At 35.1% G+C, this 27,840-nt stretch overlaps 1 protein-coding gene across 9 annotated transcripts in view; it reads left to right on the forward strand.

Annotated features, from left to right (window-relative positions):
• Positions 1-27,840, forward strand: part of NRXN1 (neurexin 1) — a 708,974-nt gene that overhangs the window by 56,896 nt on the left and 624,238 nt on the right. For 7 of the 9 annotated variants that reach the window (XM_039384935.1, XM_039384929.1, XM_039384934.1 and 4 more), the window contains exons 2-4: positions 14,988-15,005; positions 19,706-19,735; positions 20,531-20,542. In XM_039384935.1, the coding sequence (XP_039240869.1) occupies positions 14,988-15,005; positions 19,706-19,735; positions 20,531-20,542 (60 nt within the window). The remainder of the gene's footprint in view (positions 1-14,987; positions 15,006-19,705; positions 19,736-20,530; positions 20,543-27,840) is intronic. The other 2 variants (XM_039384930.1, XM_039384931.1) reach the window with 2 other exon arrangements.

The raw sequence follows: 27,840 nt of genomic DNA on the forward strand, positions 1-27,840 counted from the left end.
AAAAAAGAACCAAACACAAAACTACCCGCCTATAGTTTATTTCACATGACCATATGTCTCAAAAAGATATAGAGGAACAGATCTGAAATATCAGTACTGTCTCCTTTAAATGGCCCGAGTAAATATATTTGTTGAATTGATACAGAAAGAAAAAATAATCACTGCACCTGAAGAGAAAAAGAAAAAAAAAAAAGGTGGCTACAGTGCTTTATAATTGTTCAGAAAATATTTGTGTAAGGAATGACTCCTGGAAAACCTCCCAAGGTCAGTGAGATTCATGGGATTGTGCTGAGTAAGTTACACTAATTATGTACTTAGTTTTCCCAAAAGAAATTGCTATTAATTTTCTTCTTATTTTCCTGGTCTTTATTTTTAATTCTTCTTTTTCTATTGTTGTTGTTATTGTTTTTGTTATTCTTCTTTAATGGGCATATAGTCTTTATATTTGCTACAAAAACTACCAAGTTCCAGGGGGTAATGTCCAATTTAGAGAGATCACATTTATACGTAAATGATACCAAAATGAGTGTCACTGTTGCACAAAGATGACTAAACCCTCTATGCAAACTTCAGCCTTTACAGCCCAATCCTGTAATCCAGTTGCAATATTCCTGTTGACCTGCAATTTCCAGTGGGACATTTATCTCATTTCAGAAAAGCATGGCTGCTGTTAGTGCTACATAGTGAACTTCAGTTTTTCTTTGTACCCTTGTTTTCTTCCAGCATCTGTGAACCCCATTCTTCAGATTCTAGAGAAACTGGGAATTAAAAACCGTGTTGTTTCTACTCAGGTTAAATCTGTACTCCACTCTACTGAATTTGTCTTACCTTATTTACTGTTTGTGACTATAGCTATTTTTACCGTATTTTGACAAATGAGAAAAGAATAGCCAACACTTGTATGATATCTTTTTTTCCTAAAACCTTTCTCCTCTTTTAAAACTCCAAAGTGTATGTAAGTTGAATGAAGCAATTCTAAGAAAAGAATTCCAATTTTAAATGAGTTTATGGGTGTTTCAACTAGAGATTTGAACTTGTGTTATAAGGGACTTCAACCAGTCTGCATATATTTGAAGTAGCTCTCTTGTCTCGGTGGAGGTTTACATAACCATATCTTCCATCAAAATCTACACTTTCCCACTGCATACTGACTCAAATTCAGATGAAAAATTTATTTGACCTATTTTTACTATCTCAAATCATATCTAAATATGTATCTAAATATGTGTGTATGTAGCATTCACAAATAAAACATATGAAGATGATTTCCCTGTGATAATATCAACATTTTCTGTGGTGCTTTTGTTTCATTTTATAAAATACCAGTTTATACAAACTACCTTGACCTAATTTATAATATGCAGCTTGGTGAAGCAACAACTACTCACTAGAGATGGAACTAAGCTCATTTTAACTACAGCATAAACCCAGATCTTGAAAACATTGTGGTAACTTCCATTACACTAAAAGCTATTGATTAGAAATGCTTCCCTGGCAGAAAATAAGTACTCGTGAACTCATTGTGTTCCAGTGATTCACCAGGAGACCTCAATGGGAGTTGCAGATGACAAGTAGCAGCACAGCAGATAAACCATGAAAATCAAGGAGAAATCCAGGTCTTAGCCAAGCTGTATAAATTAATGAAAATATTTCTGTCTCACCTGAATGGATTCTAAAGAGAATCCCATTGTATGTCATAAGAACTATTCCCGCCCAGTTTTTCTATCTCACTTATTTTTTAATAGTACTTTACCTGTTTTGAGTATTTAAATTTTACACTTCTTATTAGGCTACTTGTTACTGGAGACAGGAAAAGCGTGTAATGTAGGACATTACGTAAAGGACATGTGCTTTTAATGTAATTTGATCGTAGTATTTGTTAGAATACATCTTTTATATGTGTTTTAAATACATATAGATGTCATTTGACACAGGACGTAAGAGTGATAAAAGCAAAGCTGCTTAAAGGTTATGGCAATACCCTAACTAGAAGGTGATGTATTTTAAGAATTTGGCCCCCTATGCAAAGTGGTGGAAACTCACCAGTAATGCAGACTGGATAAAAATTTGTAGTTGTCAATATTGAACGTTGAAGCACATTCAAAGTGATAAAAGAAAAACACTTGAGACCTTTATATTCTAAAACACTTCTGGAGACAAATGGGTTTTTGGGGAGGGAGAGCTGGTTTGTTTTAATGGAAGTAAAATGAGGCGGCTGCACTCCACGCATTACAAGCATGTTTTGGGAAATGTGCTTTGAATTTTTTTTCTTTTTCTAAGAAGCAAATTATTTACGAGCATTAGATGTTCTTCACAGCAGACATTTTTGGAATAAGTATACATTTCATAAAGCAGGAAGGCACTTGAAATAAGCTGTAAAAAGCAGAATGAGAAAATGTATCAAGACTTTTTAACCTGCTATATAAAGAGGCTTTGCTATTGAGAATAACTTAAATGTTGTTAGTGGCTTTTGTACAGTTCTTATAATTTTGTTTTGGAACAAGCTATAATTGAACTATTTCCTTTACAAAAAACAACATACAAAAAATTCAAAATCCTATTAATTGATATTCCATTTTGAAGTTCATAAGCACCTTCGTATGCTTTTGTTTTGTTGAATTGTAAAGAGACTTTTCTTGCAGTTCAGCGTGATCTATTTCTGTCCCTTGACATGATGTGACATTTTGGAGTTTTGTGTTAGTGAAGTAAAATTTTTTCACATGTTCAGTGTGAAGATTGTTTCTGGTCTGGTTTTTATACTTATGACTAGTTGGACCATACAACATCATTTATTGTTCACTATGTTGGCTGCATTCATTATATTTATACACCCTTTACATTGCATAAGGTATTATTATCACATGAATGACTGTGCATAATCTTATGTGGTCTATGTATTCAAAATATACTCATAGAAGTTCCACCGCCTTCAAATATGAATTTCTCTCATAGTAGATGATTAGTTTCTTTGTTCTGAAAATGTGATTGAAAAAAAAACGTGTGAGAAACGTTTGTGCTTTGTTTGGGAGGTTTGTCAACGTGATTAAGTACATAGGTTATATGATACAGGATCCTTGCTTTCATGATTATAATTCTGTTAATTGCCTAATGGCATAAATACTCTGCCAGAGAGCAATTTTAATTATGGTTTAGATGTAGGAGTTTTTCCACTTTGGGAACCTCAGAATTATTCCTCCTCTTCATGAATTAAAACTAGGAAGCAGATGATTTGTGTGTTCATTTCAATAATAGGCTAACAATCAAAAAAGATTTCTGTTATTTGCCAGAATTTACCTTACAGAGAAGGATTTTCCATATAGGACAGTTTACTGAATCCACTTATTATTAAAATTTTGTTTTAAAAATATAAGAAATACCATTCTATATCCTGCTTAAGATGTAACCTCAAAATGATGCTATCTAAGAAATACATTCAGAACACATTTTAATGGATATATTTATTCATATTACTCAACCAGTAATATTTATGTCTTTCCTGTTGCTCCTTCTATAGCTCTACATTTAGATGTTCTCATTAATTTCCTTCTAAAGTTCTATTTGACTCAGTCTCATGAAAGGTCATACAGTATTCTTTACTGTCCATTTCTTATGTACTACAGGGAAATATACCACAGAGACAACTTTTTGTGAGGAAAAGTTTTTGTGAGAAGTTATTATAATTGGTTCTGGTAAAGTTTGGTACCAGAAATAGTTCTTCACTAAAGAGTCCTATGGTGCTTTTTCTTGATGCCATCTTTGTTCTAACCAATTTGCCAGCTGTAGAGGAGCTGACAACAGAAAAGATGCTTTGACACATTTTCATTGGCTACATGCTACCATGCTGATGTATTATGATGCATGACTTGCATAACTAAACAAAAAATAATTTTCACATGACTTATACTGAAGGTAACGTCGGTTGTAAAGTGATTGAAGATGAGCATCAGAGTACTATCCAAGGAATATCTTTCAGAAAGGAACAAAGCTAATAAGGAAGATTTCAAGAATTGTCAAGGATTACAATTATAGTGGGTGTGTGCTATAGTCCACTTGACCAGGACAAAAAAAAATGGATTAGGCCCTGGTCCTCACGGGGAACTTCATCACACTGATGTCTCCTGGAGGGACAACACAGCAGAATATAACCAATAAGAGAGGTTCCTGCAGTGTACTGATGATAGCAGAGCCAATCAGGAGAGGTAGTCTGCTGGACCTCACACACCAAAAAGGAGGGGCTCCTTGGGAATGTGAAGATCAAGGCAACCTTCAGCCTTGTCTGCAATGACCATGTGGAGTTCAGGACCCTGAAGACACAGAGGAGAGCGAGAAGAAATCTCACTTCAGGAGAGCTGACCTTGGCCTCTTCAAAGATCTGCTCAGAAGAGTCCCATGAGATAAGGCCCTGGAGTGAAGAGGATCCAGGAAAACAGTGGACCATTTATGGATCACCTCGTCTCTGCACGAGAGAGTTCCACCCCAACAAATTTGAAGGCAGGCAAAAATTACAGGAGCCTTGTGTGCATGAACAAAGAGCTGCCAGCCAAACCCAAACACGAAAAAAGAAGCCTTCAAAGGGTGGAAGCAAGGACAGGTAGCCTGAGAGGAATATTGAAACATTGCCTGAGCATTCAAGAGTGAAGTTAGGAAAGCCAAGGCCCAAATGGAATTTCATGTGTCCAGGGATGTCAAAGACAACAAGAAGGGCTACTATAAGTACATTATTGACAAAAAGACCAGGGAAAATGTGAATCCATTGTCAACAAGACAGGGCACGTGGCGACACAGGACATGGAAAAGGAGGAGGTCTTGAATGCCTTTTTGCCTCATCCTTTACTAGCAAAAACAACCTTCAGGAATCCCAGGTCCTGGAGACAAAAGGGAAAGGGTGGAGCAAGGAAGATGTACTCTTGGTGGAAGAGGATCAGGTCAGGGAATACTTACGTAAACTGGGCATAAATAAGTGCAGGGCACCTGATGGGATAGATGAGATACACGCACATATGCTGAGGGAGCTGTAAGATGTTATTGTGAGGCCACTCCAGACAGCGTTTGATCAATCATGGCATCTGGGAGAAGTACCCAAAGATGGAAGAATGCAAATGTCACTCCCATCTTCAAGAAGGGCAAGAAGGAGGATGAGGGAACTACAGGCTGATAAGACTCACTATGTTCTCTGGAAACAAGATGGGGCAGCTAATCCTGGACACCATGTCCAGGCACATTAAGGATGAGAAAATCATCAGGAGTAGTCAGCATGGCTTCACCAAGGGTAAGTCATGCTTGACCAACTTCATAAACTTCTTGTTGTCTATCTGGATTTCAGTAAAGCCTTTGGCACTGTGTCTCATAAGGTCCTGATAGAGAAAGCATAGCTTACCCAGAGAGGTGGTGGAGTTTTCCAACACAGGATTTATTCAAAAGCCATCTGAACATGACCCTGGGCAGTCAACTCTGGGTGGCCCTGTGTGCACAGGGAGATTGGACCAGATGATCTCCAGAGGCCTTTTCTACCTCAGTCATTGTGTGATTCTTTGATAGTGATTAACTCTTAGGAAGAGAAGAACTAGCTCTAACTTGTTTTGGATTAATTTCTATAAAACCCAAAAATGTGACTGTTTTGAAATCTCTACCTCTGCTAGAAATTTTATGTGTGCAATTCTGAGATAGAAACAGTCATAGACGAAAAATCACTGTAGCCAACCATAACATTGTCAATCAGAGATTTGCCAAAGCCCGTCAGGTAAAAGTTTCTCCTTGTCAGGAGACATCTTTTTCACCTACTTTCAAATAATGCCTGCATGTTTTTACCTCACTTGTAGCATTATAAAAGTTACATTATATATTCTCATACCAAGAAAATAACTGTTTAACCAATTTGTATCAAAGTTATTAATTAAAATCAAGAACAACTCTAAAGAATCTTACTGATTTCGATGTGTGTAAGTACTCTGTACACATGGTAGTTCAATCCAAGTATTCATGTGGCTGCAAAAAAAAAAAGGTTTCATTTTTTCACAATTCCTAAAAAGTCTATGGAGGAAATAAAAAATACATTCATTCTTAAGGCTGACTAGATTTTAAGTGAAGAAATGTTGATCTTTTTAACACTAAAATTTCTTGTAATTAGATTAATTGTCATTATCTGTAACAACTAATTAATCAGAATAACATTCAGCATTAGCATTGAAATGATTGCAGACTGCTAAAGCAGAAAATTAAGTTCAGAGTTTTTCTAAAAAATAAAGATATCTATTTTGTTCACTTGCAGTCACAGATAGCTGTGATTAAATTTTAATTTGATGTCAAATTAAGAACTCGGTTGCATTACACTGACTTCCAAAGTACAACTCTACTCACTTAAGAGGAGTTTCCCATTTAAATGAACAGAAGGTTTGTTCTTTCAAAGACAGGTTCAGCTCAATTCACATCCACAAAATGAATCTCAGTAGTAGCTAAGAAAATTTCATGGTGACTAGCTGAAGAACTATACAACAAAGTGATTTTGAATATTGGTACTCTATTTTTAATTGTGTACATTGCGTCTTCTACATTTTTAGCTGCTAACTCTTGAGAACATTTCATACCAAATTGTCTTCTGCCACCTGTGGTAAAGTTATAGCATCACAACAGCACACAAACATTCCTCATTTTGGTATAAAGACAGCGTGCGAATACAAAATTATGGCTGGCTTTGCATGCAGTCATGCTAGCTTTGCAGACTAGTCCTTGTACTAGTCTGGGAAGCCACAAATATCCAGCTACAGAGTCAGGGCCTGAGTGAACATCTCAAGTAGGCAAAATGTGCAATATATGTCTTCACCCTTTAGTAAGTACTATAAAGGAGAAATGCTATATTTACACAGTAGAGATTGTGCAAGTGTAGATGGCTCACTGTACAATAAAAAAACAGTAGAAAAGTTTCAGGAAACATTGTTTAAAAACAATATCTTTCTCATGGACAAAACCCCTGACCTCTCCTGCTTTGAGTCTCCTGCTCATGTTATCCACTGCATCATCACCTCTGTAAAGCTGCCATCAAATTGGAAAATTACTTCTGCCATTCAATCACTGCACAGGGTTTTTACTCACTGTCAGCTCAGCTAATCCTGTTCTATTAATGGGTCTAATAGACAAGTTTTCTTGAAAGGGTGATTGGACAGGGATTTGATTTCTTCTGATAGTAACTGGGGCCTGATTTTGCAGCCTCTTGGATAAACATAATTGACTACACAAAGCACAGAGCAACAAGGAAATATTGAGCCAGTTTCTACTCTCACATACATCAAAACAAGTATTAGTAATTCTGAAAAATCTTTATTCCTCATTTTGCAATGGTTTCTTAAAGAAGTTGTTGAAATAAGTTATGAGTTTGTCAAATTAATTTCAAAACAAGTATTCTTAAAATAGAAATACCCTTGTCACCCCGTATCACTTTCATAGAACATAATCTGTACTTGAAATTACTCCCTGCCAGCCAGAAGAGTTAATTCTGTATGAGAGGTTTTGATAGGAATAGCCTGAAAATATGTTTTCATGTCATGTACCCAGCAGGGCTAAATTGAAGAAAATCCAAAGGAAATGCCAGGAAAAAAAAGTCAGACCATGTAAAGTGGACCATATACAGTCAGTTCCTAGTTCTATTAGTTTATCCATTCTCTGTGATAAGAGAGAAGACCCCTACTGATTACAAGGAAGAGGTCCAAAAGCACAAGTCAAAGTAAAGTGTGCAAATCTCGGAGATTTTCAATGGAAAATGAATGTTTGAAGTCCAGAGAAATGGTTCCAGAGGAATGGAAAAAGAGCAGCAGTTCTTAAAGAATATCTGATTACTAAGCAAAATGTATAGATTTACATTGTGTTTCGTTTTCTACTTATACATATAAATTAAAACAGTGAGGAGGGAACGTGGTTATTGACTGGCCCTCACTTATGCAAATGACTTATTTCTCCTTTCATTATCTCTAATTTTTACATTACTAAATTCAATTATTAAAAAACCTTTGATTCCTGGTTGTTACTGCAGCCATGACACAGATGCAAGAATGCCTGCCCCAGTGACTGATGCAAATTTATTTAAAGCATTGACGTACTGCAAACAGTCAGTTGTAAGTTTAGTAAATATGAGAATAGAAAGACCCATTTTGGAGAAAAAGAATTAAATTTATTGAGGTGACAAAATAAGGCCAAAGTAAAATCATTTGGGATTGTAATATAATTAAAAACCAGACATTTGTATATCTACATCATGATCTCTCCCATGAGTCAGTCCAGGTTTATTTTGAAGTATGGTAAAAATTAGTAAAATAAGAGGACAAATAACTTTCCAAAAATGTCAGTTACAGGAAGCAGTTGAGAAAAAGGAGACATAAGTATCAAAATGTACCTATTTGTTGACTACTGTGGCTCCAAAGAAGCAAAAATAGAAATTCAGATGTTCAATATCTAAAAATATGTAATGATAAAATCATCAAATATTAATAACATTAAGCTAAAGCAATGTTGAATGAGTTCATGTTTGATACACTTGTGATGATAAGCGATAGAAAAGTGATAAATCTGCACAGTAGTGAAAAAGCACCACAAATGTTGCCTCAGAAAGAGTAGTCATTTAATTATGCCTTGATTTTAATTCTGTTTCTCATCTGCAGATAACTGGAGAGGGTATTAAAAAATATAACAAGACGTAGAAGTAAATTGGGGGGAGGGGTATTTTCCTATTGCGAACAATAGGGGGAAATAGGTATTTGAATGATTTTTTTTTCACTCATTTTATTTGATTTCCTCATGGGAAATATTTCTTAGTGAGCTGCTTGTGTAAATGATGCCGAGATTGGTTCTGAGAAAACAATTTTTTGAACATTTCTTGTTTAACAGGGTGTCAAAGTATTTGCTGCTGTTTATACTTGGCTTCTGTTCTCATTTAACCAGAGTAAATTCATATATTCATATGAGTTATGGCCAGAATGTACTGCTATGAAAGTACTAACCTGACCTCCTAAATGGCAAAAAGCAAAATTTATTCCAGTGATACCTACAGTGCAGCCCAAAAGCAATAATTGATACACAATTTCTCTTAGGGAAAGGCTCTGTCTCAAGATTTCAGGGAAGAATTTCCTAGAATTTCCAGTGCTTATTTTATCTTTTTTGAAAAGTTTCATCTGCTTTTCAGTTTGAACTTTTCTGACTCTTGATCCCTATATTTATCTAGTTGAAAGGACTTCCAGCTATCAAGAATCTTTCTCCCAATAATGATAGTTACAGTCTGGGTTCAAGACACCTCTTAATCTTATCTTGGATATATTCAACAGGATGAGCATCTTAGGGCTTTCTTTGTAAGGTATAGTTGCTGAGTTTTCTTAGGTTTTTAGTGACATGAATCACTGTGGGGAAAGTTTTTTTTTGAAACCTCTCTCATTTTTTACTTCATTTTAAATATATGAGTATTGGAACTAAACACAATAATGACTTTAGTTATGTCACAAAAAGTAATGCCATTTTCTATTTCTGTTCATTATTTCTTTGCCTGAGCATTAAAAACTTGCCCTGCCCCTCCTACTTGCTGCTTCACACTAGGAGCTTATTTACAATGGCTTAACTAAAATGATCTTTTTGTTATTTCATTCTCAAAGTGCTTGGGATACATAGCAATGTCCAGAAAATGTGGCCTCACCTAGAATAAATTCATGGAGGTTTGTAGAATTTATAGAAGTGTACTGAACTTGGGCTGATGACTTTGTCTTCTAAAAAAATTGGCAAAACCATCTAATTTTGCCCTAATGATCCTCATTTGCCAGAAAGACTTGTCTTTATTTTCAGTCAAGACAGGTCATTTGTGCTCCTGACAGTTTCTCACCTTTCTCCCGGGTCTTGAACAGGGCATTCCAGAAAAGACGGGATCTTCACAGAGATAATGGAGCTAGAACAGAACCAAATTCCTGTTGCTCTGAAATTTCTCCCTTTCACACACACACACACACACACAAAAATCATTAGAGTCCCTGTCATATTTCTACCCACTGCACTGGAAAATCCTCTGAATGGGTCTATCCAAAGTTTTGTGGAGACTGAGAGAGGCCCTACATTGACTTGAGACCTAATGGAGCCATGTGGAAACATAGGAGCCCTAGATTCTGGTAGATTTGTAGATTTTATGTATGAATCCCAAACTTTTGTCCATGAAGCCCAGCTGTAGGAAATGCTGTTTCCTTATTTACCTAGTGTTCAAGAAGGCTGCTACAAAGTCAGAGTTCTGCACTAGTTATCTATGTAATACATGTCTAATTATTCATATTACAATCAATATGTACAGTGGTTTTCAAAAGTACATTTTTAAAAAATGCAAATAAATCCTAATGGAATTTGTCAGATACACAGCACTTGAGAAGATCAATGGTAATAGCCACAGATATTCAATGTATTGCTTTAGTTCATCATTGTTGACAATATGGCTGTTCATGCTTTATAACATACTTGATAACATACTTTATGTTTTCATATCCTTTCCAAATACTTTGTTTTGAACCACATGTTAATAAAACAAATTTCTCTAACAATTTGAGAAACTGATGGGAGAGGCTAAATTACACTATCCAAGAGATGCAGGGTACAGTCCTACAGAAAAATCTGCCCCTTGAAATGACAATACTAAGTGCAGGATTTTTAAGTAGATAAATTTATAGAGAAATATTACTATGCATTATTCTTTGTATCTTAAACTTCTAGCCATCATTTTTGTTGCAAGACACCTTCATAATATAGCTTTATTTCAGGCTACTTCCTCAGTAGTCATACTTCTGAATATCCTTTGAAATTTCATGATCTGTGTCTATGGTCTGTTATATCCTTCATGCTGGAATGTGATTTTGAACTATAATTAAAAAAAAAAAAACAAACCACAAAAGCTATTGAAATGCCTCTTCTAATATTTTGTTTCTTATTACGTTATTTCTATTTTTGTAACTTCAAAATACTAAGGTACTGTTTCTTCTGTTTATCATGAAAATGCCGTTCTTATATAATTGTCAGGTCAAATATTGTGTTTTGTGTAGTTCAGGTGTAAATATTCTAGCAGATGAAAAAATGTAATAGCAGAAATAACTACTAAACATATAAACAGTTAGTTATCTTTTTAAAAAACAAGGTTTCCATGAAGAATCACCAAATAATAAAATGATTCTTGAATTATTGAAAAGATACTGTAAAACATTAGTCCCATTTTTATATGTCGCTAAATCATAGTGATATGCTAAAATAATTAGAATTGGTTGGGCTTTTGCTGCAAAAAAACATGGAGCAGATTCTGCAGCTCAAGAGGGACAGGCTGAGACAATTCATCTGAAGATAATAAGCCAGATTCACAGCCTGTGTAAGTTGTATAGTTCTACTGATTTCATCTGTGTCACCCCAGATTTAAATCAATTCAATATTTGGCTCAATATGCACAGTCAACAGATTACACCAGTAACACTGAGAGCAGACTTTGGCCAAAGGAATTAGGTTGTAAACACCGAAAGGAACAGTGCAATTTACTTTTGATGGTGGTGGACATCAGGGAAGGTCTGGGAAATAAGCATTTTCAGTGGATGAAAAACTGTCTAGCTCGAGAGAGCAGCTTGGTGTAACATAAAAATAGAGGACTCTTCAAATCTACTTGAACCTAGAGTGCTGAAGGAAAAGTTACATGTGTGGCCAATTGTGCCAGTGCTTGTGGAGGCTCTAAGGCCGTTCTGCTTCTCTCCTGCTGCGCTGACAGTCCCTTTTGTCCTGTACCGGGACTATGTATTGGTGAAAGTCAACTGGTGCAGAAAAGGCAAAGAGTTGTTCTGTGCCGCTGCCTACAGCAGTTAGGAGTTGCCATTTTGGGTCTTGAAAGGCTTTGGTTCCATAGATGTCAACAGAGCTACTCAGCAGACAATAAGGATCCCCAGAGTGGATGGATGTAAATGTGGGTAAATTCAGACTATGAGTGGATCAGCAGTGATAGAAACATGCGACACAGCTCTGCTCTACAGCTCTACCATTGCAACTCTAATGGTATAAATACAGTTACTCCTGATTTAAATGAGGAAAATTTTGTTCACTCAGAACTGCAACTTGATTGTATACATGGCTTTCAAAAGAGTTTCCCTTTTCTTCCTTTCTTTTTTTTTTCTTTTGTTGTTTTTTTGGTTTTTTGGCTTTTTTTTGAAGAGAGGCTGAAGTAAGCAAAATGAATCAAAAGTGAAGTTAGAATTTGGGTCTTCTGGCTTCTTCTCAGCCTGCTGAGAAGAATAGGCCATGCCAAGAAAATGCGAATCAGGAAAAGCAAACAAAGCGTTAGTGATACGGAAATATATCTGCCATCACAAAAGAACCACTTTAATTAAAGAAAATTGCTCAACACTAATCTATCGTAAAAACCTTGTAAAGTACCATAAAGAAGCTGAACTAATTTTTTTCTTAGATTGCAAAACTGTTTAAGATGGTTTAACTTACCATGACAAAAACATGTTGAGGAATGAATTTTCATTGCTGTTTACTGACGCGTAGGGGTTTGGCTATTTTATTCACGGAGTAGGAATTCAACTCTTTAAATTTTATTGAATTGGCAATGTTTTGACAGCTTAACTTACTGTAAGTTAAAAGTTTAATCAGTCAGACATTTAGGGAAAGCTGCTTAGCTAGTATAAATCTTTCTGGTGAAAGTCATCATAAAAGACATACCTAAGAACAGGGCTTGTGATATAAAAAAATATGCTAAACCCTGTAGCCAGATTAGTTTAACCATCTGACGCTGCCTGTGACATCATTTTCAGAACTCTTTTCTTTGACTTTGACATCATGAGGAACCAAATTGACCTTTTAACAAGTTCATGTGCTAGTTTTAAATAATCATGTTAAGCTAAACATGGCACCCAAAACAATGCCATGGCAGTGTTGGTATAGCAATTTACCAACACTGTGATAACCAGAATTAGATGAAAGAGCCTGAAGTTATATTACAATTGAAATAATTAATTTATTTTTCATTGAGTTTGGGTTTTTTTTGGGCTTAGAGAAAGGAAATTAGTATAAGCAGTTAAAGGTAGAAGGCTCTTCCAGAAAAGTTGAGCTAAAAGTAGCTATTTATAATAGCCCAAATATCACTGGAGTTTACACTGCATATAGAACATAATATCTTTATCTTTTGACACTGTGTGTTTTTCATTTTCTCGGTGAATTTTATTTGATTTATTGTTCTGGAAGTACCCACTCACAACAGGCATACCGCTCTTGATATTGTATTTTTTTTTCAGTCTCTTACATTCCTAAATGCATGAAACAGTATGCATCCTTTGCACTTTCATTACTAAACTTTCAGACAGTGAGATTTTAGAAGTTTAAGTTTAGAGTGTGTTAATGGAAAAGGTGACTTATAATATCTTGAACTGAATAACTTTATCTGCTCTGACCTATGAGTATTACAACTAAAAACTGAGAAACTTAAACCCGTAGTATTCATCATTTACAGTAGTTGTTTTTTTAAAGTGGTAGATTTTTCAAATTATTTATTGGAACACTGTCTATTATGATGCTATTTTTCAGTGCTTTCTGGAATTAACTTATAAAGGCTTTTCACTATGATAAGTGACACAGTCTGGGAGGAAATGACTACGCTTAAGAAATATCATTGAGCCCAGTTCTGTGTAACTTGTTTTATTATTTATTAATTGGTTTACAATATATCAAAATTAGTTTAGTTTCATGGTCATGAAATGACCTGTAATGACAGAACTGCGCTTCAATTTGCAATGGCTTCTGCTTAGTCCCCAGGAAGTGTTGGTGGAGATGGCACAAACTGCAGGAAGAGATCTCCCAAGCAGTCAGACTGCTGTGTTGTCACCCTCCTCCATTTCTTTGTTGGTTCCACACAGTCCATCTCCTTGACTTGTGTGTTGTTTTTCCTTTGTTAATTTACCTTTCCCATTTTTTCTCTCCCCTGAGATATCTTTGTACTTTCTCCTATCCTCTCCTTGGTCAGAATCATAGTGGGCAACAGAGACATTCTCCCTCAAAATCACCCACCCAGTGGAGGAGCTAAAGACTAGACACCACCATGAGTTTTAGGACACTGAGCCTGTTTCTCAACTTTAAATTCTGTCCACTTCATTAGCTGAGGCTCAGTTCCTAGTCCTCTCTTGCTTTGTAGGCTTTGGGGGAACCTTATTTTCCATGCCCCACATTAGTGTTGGGTTGAGGACAGAAGGCCAAATTATTGCTTGTTGAAAGCAGCCTTTTTAGGGGCAGAACCCATGCCTGGGACTGCTGTGGCCTTTGCTTGCTGTGCCAGGCAGAGAATTTGTTGATTTTTTTTTTTTTTAAAAAGACTTACAGGTTTCTGATGCTGACAAATGCTGTGGAACATGATTCTATAACTCTGACTTATTGAACCCAGTTTAAATGCCAGTTTCTCCGTGCTGGGTTTGGAGATTTTACCCAATGACCAGAGTGAGTGCCTCAGTAATGATTGCAGGATCAGACATGCTGCCTGTGGTAACATCTTCACAGCGTATTCAAAAATTTAGCTTATCTGAAATTTAAAATCACCTATTTCGTACGGGTTGTTAAGGAAAATTCAGAATAGGAAAGTAGAACCAAATTAACTTAGAATTCCTATCACAAATGACTGGTGGCTTTAAAATATATAGTTATAAAAGTCTTACAAGAAGATCTTCTGATTAATGGCTAATAATAATAATAATTGCATGTACAAAGAGCTGCAGTAAATGCTGTACAATTTTTACACTTTGGAAAGAGTATTGTTTTATTTCATATCACATAAAATTTGTTAAATAGACAAAACACTGCTTCCCTGGTGCTTTTGTTTTTCCCTCTGGATTGTAGCAATGGAGCACTTGCATGTTGTGTTTGATGCCTTGCATGATGAAGACATGCAATGGCAAGTTCCAGTCTGCATGCTGCTTAATGAATGTTTTCCTTTTCTCTCCTTCCCTGTTATGTGCTTACAGAAGACAACTATGTGGAAGGTGGGTGCTTTCTACCTTATTTTCCTAAGCTCTTGTTTTTCCCTTCTGTTTAGTGATTTTTTTTCCCTTCTGCTTAATGTTATAAAAGTACACATTCATTCAATACGGTAAGTTGCATTTTTTACCCATAAAGGTATACAGGTTTATTAAATAAGTGTGATTTCTTTTTCCATACAGAACACAAGCAAAGCTCCATTTTAATCTTGGCCTTATTGGTGTAATTCCAGAATATCCCCACTGAAACAATGGGATTTGTACTCATATGACTGATATCACCCTTCAGAATCTTTCAGGAGATTTGCAGAAGGACTGATTTCTTCTAATGTTCTGTATGAAAAACACTTCAAGAAACTATTTGTCTCATTAGTGTGGAGCGTAAATCCTCCTGATAAGAAAGTAATGCATGTTAAATATCTATCTTTTAATTGCTTAGGAAAATGGAAAGCGCTTTTCTCTTTAACACTATAAACCTTGCTTACTTTAATATCCTTTACAGCACAAAGTTTTAGAATAAAAAGATTTTCTGTCTAACTTTTCAGCATATTGCACTTGCCTTTTGGACATTGTGAAAGAAGCAGTATGTGATTTTAATAATTATGTTGGTATGTAATTAAGTACCTTTAAAGAGAGCATGGCCTAGGGCAGTGGAAACTAAAGCATAATGCCATCTAGCCTGAATATTGGTAAGTAAGTCTATTAGCTGGTAAATCATACAAATATATAATAGTTTTAATGGTACAGAATGTGTTTTACAGATCAGTTATTTCAGGAAATCAATATTGTGTTTTTACTTAGAAGCCAAAAGGGGCAGGTGCTTTTTCATTTACAAGTGCTTTTTTATTTACAAGTGCTTTCTCTGGGGTGAATCTTTGCATACTAGAGAAATTATTATCTATCTGAAAAATTAATTTATCTATCTAAACTGAGAAATTGCTTTTATTTTATTCCAATATTTTAAAAAATATTTTTAAAACAAGGAGTTTGTAAACTAACCATATGCAAAGTGACTTCCCTGGAACTACTCTGACCCAGGGTCCTCTAGTGAGCCACTGTTAGGCCTAAGTTCATGCAGGTTTCAAGTCACCATGGGCCACTGCCTGCTCAGTGGCAATTTTCTAAGGAAACCTGGAAGTATTGGTACTACATTTCTCTATGCTACTCTATTCAAGGGTGAAAAGAGATGCTCAGATTTAACACACAGACAATGCTGTGCAATTTTGTGAAAATATACGTTACCCGAGGAGAAAGAAAATGTAAACAATTCTGGTGCTTTAATTGTGTGCACTGTCACACACATACAATGCAATTTCATTTTCATTGTGAGATAAAAATGTCTTCAACAACACTGGGATAGCAATTCTAACTGAAAAATATAAAAGCCTAGAAAGAACTACCTAATCTTGTATTTGATCTGTGCATAAAACTCTTGCTGGTGTCAACATGAGTCTTAAAATTTGAATTAGGTTCAGTATGAGTAGATAAGGAGGTTCAATTGCATTTCACATACTCGTTTATGCACAGCAGTACAAGATAAAGCCTGGATAACAGTTAATCCAGACTTTACCTGAATCTAATTCTTAAAACTGCAACCTTAAATTTATTCCAATGCAGGTCTGGATACATACATTAAAGTTACAAAGGATGCATATGTAAAGAATGGAAACATAGAATGGTGTATACCCAAAGCACAACATGAAAACTTAACTGAGATTTTTCGTCTTTGACCTCTATGATATCTGAACATCTCTGTAATTTAGGCTACATAAAACCTAGAAATATTTACTATTCACAGAGTTAATTTTATGTATATATATATACTGCTGGTATGGAAAAGCTGCAGTTTTTTCATTTTACTGAAGTTGTGCTAGGATTGAACATGTTCACTGCAGGTTTATCACATTTAAGTTTTGTTTTGGCCCTGTGCTCTGCATGAAACTCACACACCAAACTATGAAAATATCCTATCTTCATATCTACTTCCACTATCCCACCCTGCGCCCCTTAACTCTCTCCACTCAGAGCCAAGTTCAGGATATAGTTGGAGTGGATCACGCATGAGGGATTCCTACTAAATGTTGAATTCCTAATTCACAAAGTAAAGGCTTTTATCAGTCCTCTAATGAAGTAATGGTGCACAAATGAGTATTTTCAATGTATGGGATGCCTATACATGGCTAGTTAAGGCTAGAACTTTCCATGACTATTTGTTGTGGTACTCTCTAATACAAGCAGACTTTTATTTTGGAAATCTAGCAATGATTGCTATCATGCTAGATTTAGCTACATCAGTTTAAACCACTCTCTGAAACAGGTACTGTAGTAGTAATTCTTCACTCTTCCAATAGCCTTCATCCATAGATTGCAAAAATATAAAATAAGGTAGGTATCATTATGTGCTTTTAGCAAGTAAATATAGGCGACCCTACTGCTTTCAAATAAAGTAACAGAGAGAGTCAAACAAAATACAGTGTCTTGAAGACTAGTACTGAATTTTTAAATAGATAGATGTTTGTTTGGAGTAGGGTATGTTTTTTACATTTACTCGACTACCTTTTTTCATTGAATAACACTGTAAGTGACTTAAAATTCAAGTGGTTTCTATGATATTTTCAAGAGGCACTTCTGCCATTTACATTTTTTTTCCCAAATTATGTAAGAATTATGTATTTGCAACTGACCAATTTCACATATAATTTTAACAAAAGTAGTAGCTATCAAGCAGTGATAATCTGGTTCTTTTGTTTGGTTTTGTATAGCTAAAAAGGTCATATGTAAATGTGAGCTAGTAAGAGATAACCTTCTTTGCATTCCCCTAGGAGACATGACAGTGATTTGCTTCATACTTTCGAAGAGCTGAAAGACTCACATAAAGTAGTGGCTGCAAAGTCACAGTTTTATTAAAGAAAAAGGTGTTGTAATGTTCGACTGGTTTCACTTTTCCTCTATCAAATACAGTTAAGGTCAAGTCAAAAGTCTGAGATTTCTTGCTGTAGTTGCCAACAAGTTAATCAATCACAAGAAGAGACTGATACTTCCAAAAGGCCATGTGGCAAGGGATCCAAGCAAGAACACCCAGCATTAAAAGAACGAAGCTCAGCTGGTCTTTATACACTGCTGTGTATTTAGGATGCCTCTCTTGCATCAACACTTATAAAGAACACTCATGAAAACATTTCTACTTTCACAAGCTGCAAACTGTGGTACAGCTGTGTGATGTTTCCCAAGCAATGCTTATGCAGGCATCCCTTCAGGATCACAGTCAGCTTTCATTTACATTGCTGTAAGCCCCAGGTAATCCCACCAGTTGCAGAGCACTGTATTTGGAAACAGAATTTATTGCACAAGAGATGAGGCACATCAGGCCCTTCAGTTTAACTACACATCTAAAACGGGTGACATTAAAAAGCACTAATTCAGCAAAACCATTGTCAGTGTGCTTTATAACATCACTTGAGATTTGGAACTGATAAGATACAAATCCTTTCAGGCTGATTGCAGTCAGGAGTATCTTTGAACTACCCCCCCCCCAAATTCTATGAGTCATTTGTGCACCTAATTTTCTTTGTGAATTAGAAATCATAGGAACTCTCTAGGAAGTCTGCTTTCCAATAAAGAGTAGGATATTTTATTGCTCACCTTCTTTGTGTGAATTAATTTCAATTCACTGCAATTAAGAAAATAATGTATGGCTTTTTGTAGTTGTTGGAGAAGAGGAGCACATTTAACACATGAACAATTAATAACTTCTAAAATGGATCCTAAAACAGCTAAGTTCAACAAGAATAAATCTGTTTTTTAAATCAGACATAAAATGTGAAAAACCCTCATGTTTCTAGAAAAATGCTTTCCCTGCATTGTATTGTACTCAGTGAGAATTTAAGTATCATTTTATTATCATGGATTAAAAAAGCTGAATATTTTTCCTTAAAGAGTAGCAAAATTGGCTCTGGTTGAGTGATTATCATTATGGACATCTGTTTTGAAATGTCACTAGACCTATTCTGGTATGATTGAATTTCATTTCACAATACAAATATAAAGGAAAATTTATTTCTCTCAGATTTATGAAGTAGTTGCAGAAGCTGTCACTTAAATTTTCTTTATTACTATGTATTTTTTATTGCATATGTAATAATTTGCCTTCTCTAGAACAAATTCATTCTACTGTCACATTTCACACAAATAAGGAGACCTCCTTTGCATTATCATTTCAGTGTGATGAAAAAATTTTATTTAATTACCTGAAATGCTCATTTTTATGAGGGGAAAAAGATCAGACCCAGCCCATTTTTCAGGTTTAAACTTCTCCAGGTTTTAAATGTCATTTCACTTGTAGAGGACAGGAAGTCCTCCCAGCAAAGTATTCAAAGCAATATAATCAAAATATGATAAATATAGATGGATTATTAAAGGAATTGGTTGGATTTGAAAGCATTTTATTGTTTTCTGTCATCCCAACTACTGCACATTACAAAAAAGACCTCACAGTAAAACAGCACCCAGTGTTTGAATTGCAGTTCTGTTACTCGTAGCCCAAAGCATTCCAACCAGTGGTTGAAAAATGCTCTTTGATTTCCCTCTGTGATACAGACATCTCATAGGAAACAGATGCCTGTCACAAAACATTTTTGTCAGTGTGACAACACCACCTTCCCGTGCTCCCTTGTTCATTGCTGACTGTGCTCTTGTTTCCCTTCAAGGTCTGGCGCACCTGATGATGGGCGACCAAGGTATGGGCTCTGTTCCTTTTCCACTCTGCTTTCATTGTTTCTTCTTGTTTTGTAGCTGCTTTGAATCCATCACTGCAACTGATGGGCAAATGCTTGAAAGCTGTCTTTGGCTGCAAATAAACACATGGTTTTAGTCACATCTTTTCTTATTTCATTTTTTGGTTTTTTGTTTGCTCCGTAAGCTTTTGTCCTTCCTGCATCCTCAACTCCCCCTCTTGCAATACAATAACTGAAAAGAGGTGAGAGAAATAAGAAAGTGATTAAGAAAATTCCATGTATCAGAAAATACAATTATGGGTGATTCTGTAAAAGATAAACAAAGCGCAAGACCACTCTTCAGATAGCTCCTGAAAGAAGATACTCAGCTTGCCACATTGTACACATTGAAGAGTCCATTTACATTAATGCATGGCTGATTGGAAATGTGCAGAAAGCACCTGCTCCTGGCTTCTGGAATGCTGAGAGTACAATTTTGCTACCTAACAAAATCAGTGATTTTTTTCCTCCTAACTGTTGTCCATGTTACTTTTGTGACAGTCTTTCTTATCTAAGCATGGGTTATTTCTGTGTTTCTCTGCATGTACATGATTGGGAAGAAATAAACTAAATCCCTAATATGACACTGATTGCATCTCCATTTGTCTTCAGGCACTTACCTTATACTTTGTCTCTTCATGTTCATATAGTATTGCATTTACACGTACTCATGACTCTTACTGTTGTTTCTCTCCTCTTCTTTATTCTCTTTTTGTCTGGAAATGCTTTCTTCATGGAACCATTTCACCAAATCCATAGGTAAAAGTAAAGGTATAACATGATTTTCTTTATTTTTAATGCCATCGGTATACTTTAATGTATATATAAGTAATGCAAATAAATGTAAAATTTTTGCACTGATAACATGAGGTAGGTATATCCTTAAATAAATATTTCATGGATATCATGGTAAGGAGAATTATCCTTAAGTACAGGCTGACCATTTTTAGTTTGTCTCCTGGTTTTTTGTGAGAGATGTAGAGCTTTGGCACTGATAAAGAAGGCTACAGTTATAGAAAGCGTACAGGATGAAATAACAGCCACGTTTTGAGGTATGCCTTTTTCTGTTCTCAAAAAAATTGTAGTCTAAACCGCCAGACAAGGAAAAAAAGCATGATGTTGTTCAACTTGGACTCTCTGGAGATAATCTGTCCAGGGTCAGTCCACAACTTGATGTAAGTTTTAAGTCAGAATAGCACTGACTTTAGCAAGTCTGCTATCAGCCAATCGCATTTGTCCTGAGATTTTCCTTGTATATTAATCACTTTGAGTGATATCTGCGACAAGAATTGGACAAAGAAGTGAGGAAGAATGAACGACAAAGAGAAGTGTTGAGTTATTTCAGGTTTTTTTATTCTTTTTGGGTTTTTTTATGTAAAGAATACCAGCCATGTATTTCTCTCTTCCGGAGGAGATGTGCAGTAGGGTCAAGACTTTCCCTGTGTAAATAAACACCAGGTTTTGCCACAAGGATACTTGTTTACAGACATCTTATAAATATATTTTTATGATAAGAAGATGGCCATTAAAAGCCATTTAATCTCTCTCTGTTATGTATGATGAATAATACAGTTCTATTCATCTTAAGCATTTGTCAGGGTGTACCTACTCTTTGTATAAATCAGAAGTCCAATCTGCATGGTCATACTTTCCTAACTACTTAAATTAGAAAAAAACTTCCAGTTTTGTTGTTGTCTTGGCTTTATTGTCTCCAAACCTAGAAAGTTCACGTGATGCAAAGACTGTAATTAAAAATCTGTAGTGTCTCACTCCTCTTCATATCAGACTCCCTGGAAAGACTGTGTACCTGTATAGGTGGGATACCATTTAAAGGGTTGTGTGTGTTCTGGAGCTCTAAATCTTCTTGCTTAGCAAAAGTTTTAAGTTATGAAAACCAATCTACTAATTTGTTTGTTTTATAGGACCATTTTGTTTTGTTTGTTGTATGGCTGCTCCTTGTGTTTTTCTTAATAGTACCTTGTATGTATGACTTCCTTATTATTTCTTATTGCTATTTTACTCCTAATCAGTAGATGTCTTGGGTAGAGTTACCTTAAAATGACCTGTTATAGTAACTGAACCTTGACACTATATATCATTTTTAATAATGAGGAATTATTTTTCTATTCTGTACACAGAATAAATTTTGTAGTATGTACAGCACTGAAGAATTTATTTTTGTATGAAAGGATTGAAATATAAATATTATGAAGATATACTATGATCATTAGTTGATCTGGAGAGCAGATTTTTAGCAAAAAAAAAAACCTTTTCAAGTATTGGACAATACTTAGACACTTATATTTTTTATTTTTAAAGGTTTAACAACTATATTCACCAAAAAATTACTTTGTATATACTAGCTACATTTAATGTTTAATGATGTGCCATGTGACATAATTTGAACACCAGTCACTAGTCATCTAATCATTTGACTACATTTTGATTTTCATATTTTAATTTTTTATTAGATTTATCCTGTCAGTATAGAAATAATTATTACTATGTTTTGATAATCACAATGCTTCTTCTGCAAATATAATGATGTATATCTGTTCAAATAGATGGGAAGGGTTTATATTTATACAAATGCCAGTTGCTTGTAACAGAAAATATCCCTCAATATCGAACCATGTCCTCAACCAGTGAAAAATTACCTCATTTTGTTGACTATCCTGAAATTACACTAATATCACCTACTGAAACGTGTGACCTTGAAACAGTTGTGATAACACACATGTGTAACATGTGACAATATAACAAATTAGGAGAGTGATGGAAAGGAATGAAGGAAAAAAAGAGGAGCACCAGTTCAATCTTTCATTGTAAGTTCTATTCCTTGAGAGGTAGGGAAGGTCAGTAGCAAAAGTGATTGCAAAAGTCTGAGTGATTATATCATGAATTATTCTTATTTTGGAAATGTAAGCAATAAAACATTTTTAAGAAACTTTACTATGTAATTTGTGCTGAAGAGTATAAATGACTGAAGTATCACCGTCTCCTTTAATTGTATAGATGTTCTTTGGGAAAATTGAAAAGGAAAAAAAAAATCAATGTATCTTCAGAATTAGGGCAGGGTGTTAACAAGGCAGGGATCTGGTGTTGACAGAGGAAGGAGAGATGAGACAGCCTCTCCAATTGGGCAAGCAATACAAAATCCAGTAACATCTCACTGGATGCACCTGCTGTTTGTCATTTAGTTGTAAATATAGATTTGGATAATCTCCTCACAAAGTTTTTATTGAAGCTTTATCTGTATTTACAAAGCTGTCATCGTCCCTTAGAGAAAGGCAGAAACAAAGCTCAGAAGATGTCAAGTGCTGAGACCTTTGTCAGTACTTCAGGTCGTATAACCTGGTCTAGGTGCAAAACCAACTGACACAAATGAGGGTATAACATAAAACTGAGATCCCATGTAAAAGCTTGTCTCATAACTTTAGAGCTACACAAAGTTGTTTCCTGATCCATTACTCCTTGTAGATGCTATTCCTAATTCTAGGAAGAGCTGCAATCTTTTAGTTATACTGGCGTTCATTTGTTTCTGATATATATGTTCAGAAATACTTAGGAGTTCCTTTTATGTCCCATGGAAATCACCTACTTGTATTCAACTTTAGCAGTGGAGTTGTCACAGCTGTGGTGGAAAGACATAGGCAAGGTAAGGTTTGTAAAGGGGATTCATGTTTTTATTAGATCCCTTGAATATGCTGCTCAGAGCAATTGTTTGAATTTGAAGCAAATCTGGAATTTGCTGCTCATAATAGACATGGAAAAGGATGGAAAAGGATTTGTTTGCCCAAAACAAATGTTTGCCCAAAGAAACATTGTCTGTTTTCTCCAACTATTGGAGGTGGTCTAATAAAACTACCATTTCCACCTATGGGCCTTACCTCGTCAAAGTCATGTAGAATTATTTTGTAATTAATAGTAATACAACTAAACTTATATTACAACTAATGTAAAACACACAATTTCTTTTTTTTTTTTATAAACCCTATCTCCTTCTTTTCATATTCTTTTGATGAGCAATGAAAGGAATTTATAATTCAGAAACTATAATGTAGTGACATATATTACTTCCTTTTTTATATTGCACTTCTCATAAGCCTATGCATATTTTTATCCGTAGTTTATTTCTATGTAAATAGCCTACTTTTCACTACATATATTACTCATTCTATACCTTAATAGTATGTTCATACTCCTGTTCTATTACTTTGGAGATTATGCGCAGCTTTAAATCATGAACCACTCAGGTCTCTAGCAAACCATTAAATGTTAGCCAGATGAACAATAAGTGTTTATACCAAAGGATTGATAGTACAACTGCAATTTATTGTATTAGATTAGAGGCTTTTAATGTGCTGGTATTTGGTGTGCTGTTTTTAATTGCTGAAGAAAGACTTTAGAATGGCAATTTATATGTGTCAACTTCTTGCCAAAGGAGGGCAAGTTTTGTATTGCACTAGCTACGGTACAATATCTGTAACACCAAAGTGATGCCACTAACTCATTAATTATCAGTCACACAATTGATTTGACAATTGGAAAATTAGGACACTGAAAAATAAAAACAATTTAAATAAATCCTTCAACAATCAGGAGCATTAAAATGGTGTGTTATGTAGTGCTTACACAAACATCACCTTGTGCCAGTAACCTCCCCTAACATCAAACTATGTGGAATTCAGTCATTAACCTTACTGCGACCACAAGTTCATCTTACTGTGATTTTCGTTTTTGCTCGGTTTTCAAAGAACTAAAATTGTCTTGGCCTCTTACACTCTCTGTTCCTCAATGAATTGTAGAAAAGCCTATACTATTCTCATCTGCTTTTGTGTGACCTGCTTCAAAGTGGGTCTGCGAGACATCCATCCTCCAGCCTTCCTTGACCTGAGCCGCCAACAGTCCAGAAGCCGTGTAAATGCTTTGGTACAGCCCTGAGCTCTAGCACAGCTCATTATTTTTGGCTCAGTGCCTTGTTGCCTTGGATTCAGTTACATGCCTTCTCAACTGCAGCTGGCTTTTGCCTGGCAAGTGCAAAACATGGATGGAGGGCATTCTTGACTCTCTGTACTTGTTCACATAGTTGTGTATCCTAGGTGATAGCAGCGTATTTGAAAGACTCACTGTTAGAACTGAAGTGAGTTAATTTAGGAGTTTTACACATAATGGGGTTGCCAAGGTCGGGTAACTGAAATGGTTTCTAAGTGACATTACAGCAGAAGAATGGATAACTTGTGCTTCCCTGCTCAATCTCACAGTTGCTTCTACTGATATAAAAATCAATAATGTTTAAAATTTATCCTCACCTTAACAGGTCACAAACATCCTGAAGTCTTGTATAATTTACAAAATTATGAACATGAGAATTTTAAAAGTATTCTCGATGAAATTAACATGATTTTTAATGAGAATTACATTTTTTAATAAATTAGTGAACTAAAATATAAAGCTCCTCAAAGTACTCCAAAGAGCAGTAGCTACACATAATATCTTTTCTATAATGACTTTTTTTTCCTAAAAAACCTCATAAATATAATTAAATAGAGGCTGCTGTTCACCAAAAAGATTACAATTAAGTTCTTGTGTAACCCACGCCCCTTTGCCTACACATATATGTTCCAATAAATATTTATATTATCCTTATATTTTAATGGTCAACGTGTTCAAATTTTTGTTGAATATCATAATGAACTACACATTAAGTGTTTGTTGTGGTGCATTGAAGTAAGTAATTTCCTTATACTTCAGTGGGTGATGCCAAGCAACCCTGGAATATGTCATTTGAAGATGCAGATTCAACTTTATGTTGAAATGTGATCAATTAATGGTCCCTAAGGAGAAAAACTGTAGCAGAACATGAAGAAGTTTTCTGTCTGAAGTACATGGTTCAGAAGAAACCAATCGACATCAAGAACAGAAATGCAAATTCTGTCTTGTCACACATGTACCCAAAATTATATCTGAGATGTCTGATTCCTGATCGGCAGTAAAAAAGAAATGGTATGGACCTGCCACTAATATTAAGAAAATCTTTTGAAGAAAGGGGAACACATTTATTTTCAAAATAAAGTCACCACATGGTCCACATATCCAGTCCACACCATGAGTTCTAGCACCTTTCCGTCACCAAAATAAAGCATTTACCATAATCTGAATCATTCTGACATCACTCAAAATTACCATGTATCATATATACATAGATATGTATGTCATAGATCTATTGATTCAGCGGAAAGAAAATAAATGTACAACTGTGAGGGATTTAATGTATAAGAAATATTATATTTGCAAAAGTGTAGACTTCTGCTGGGTTCAGAAAACATTGTAAGGTAAGATAGTACATAGCTAAGATTTTGGTTTCCTCAACACAAAGCTCCACTTTGAGCATCCAGAAGATGGGTGTGCTGACAGAAAACCTTTCAAAATAATATTAGATCTCATTCAACATGAAAGATATGTATTTCAGGCCAAAAAGTATGAGGGGATTTATTGAGGATGGAAAACAGTTAAGCTGTCACTCTGAAAAGGTAAAAAAAGCAATAAAGAAATAGGAAAAGAAGGCATGTCTTCCTTAAAGCAAACTTTTTATTTATATATATATAAATGTACACAGCAGAGGAGAACTTAAAGCTGCAGTGATCTGAGTCTTTTTTGCACAATGAAATTCCATGAGAGTTTTATACACGTTTTATAGGCATTTCCAATGAAACAGATATTTGAGAGAGGTGTATTCCTTGGATATTCTGTAGAATATCCTGGAACCTTCCTGTGAGCCAAATACATTGGTAGAGTGACACTAAAGATTTCAGCTTCACTCCAAGATTGTACTACAGCTAAAACTTTCCTAGGGTAAAATTCAGTCCTTGAAATCTACAAGAGCAACTAAACAAATGAACCCAACAGGCTCTAATTTCTATTATTTCAGTGAAAATCAAAAGTGATTGGAGATTATTGTACATCTCACTTAGAACAGAAGTCTCAACTCATTTTGACATTAATCCAATCAATCCCGCTCAAAGGAGCTTCACTAGCTAAGTGGAAAGAAATCAGAGCCCCAAGGAGGCATATTTTCAAACATCTCTAAGGTTTGTTTACATGCAGGCATACTAAATTCCAGAGTAAATGATCACAATTTCTAAAGATACTAAATTTAAAGAAAGTGAAGAACTCTTAAGAAAACCACTTTAAAATTGTATGAGTATAACTGAAAATGTGGACTATGCTTTCTAAATGCACATCATAGTGATATTTTTCTACCAAGAATGACTCCCTGCAAAAGAATTGAAAGAATATTTAAATAGTCTGGTCAAAATTGATTGTTCTTGTAGAAATAAAAATGCTGCATACAAAATTTTTAACCTACTCTTTAACTCTTAATTTTCTTTGGCTGTAATAATATGCCAAGCTACTTAGAAACAACCAAAATTTGAATTATCCAATCTTCTTTAAAGTCTTTTAATTAAACAACATAATTTGCACTGATACTAATAGAGTATCTGTTTCTTGATATTCAAGTCCTTCTATAACCCTGACGTTCCTAATTGCTTGAAGTTGGCTTTCTGTCTTTACTTCAAGGGTTCATCAAGAGCAATTAAGTATCAGTAGAACAGTGAAATTGTGCAATGAACTGGAAATTTAGGAGCACAAAGGAGAAGACTTTCATAGGAAATGAGTATGGACCATGGAACATTGACTTTGCTGTGAAGTTCTGCCTTCATCGTTCTTTTAATGGTTTCCATAGATACCAACCTGTTATCCAGATATCTTTTTTCCAGACTTGGGAGGAAACAAAAGTGACTGAATCTCTGTATTGAATTCATTTATTCTAGAGAAAGAAGTCCTTTTTATCCTCATTAAAGTTATATTCTGTTTTTTTTTCTGTTGGCACTCACAGTAATTTTCTGATCAGCACAGCATTTCATTTAGAGGCTGTTTTTGTAATTTGCTATTATGACTTAGATATTCTGCTAATTTTGTTGCCTGCTTACAGTAGACATTTGTTCTTTAAAGAAAGGAAATATCTGGACTGATTCACTGGCAACTAATAAAGCTGTATAGAAGCA

The sequence above is a fragment of the Pipra filicauda genome, unplaced genomic scaffold (assembly GCF_003945595.2).
Source record: "Pipra filicauda isolate LSUMZ 115617 unplaced genomic scaffold, ASM394559v2 scaffold386_size940508_pilon, whole genome shotgun sequence".
In the NCBI taxonomy this organism is placed as follows: Eukaryota; Metazoa; Chordata; class Aves; order Passeriformes; family Pipridae; genus Pipra; species Pipra filicauda.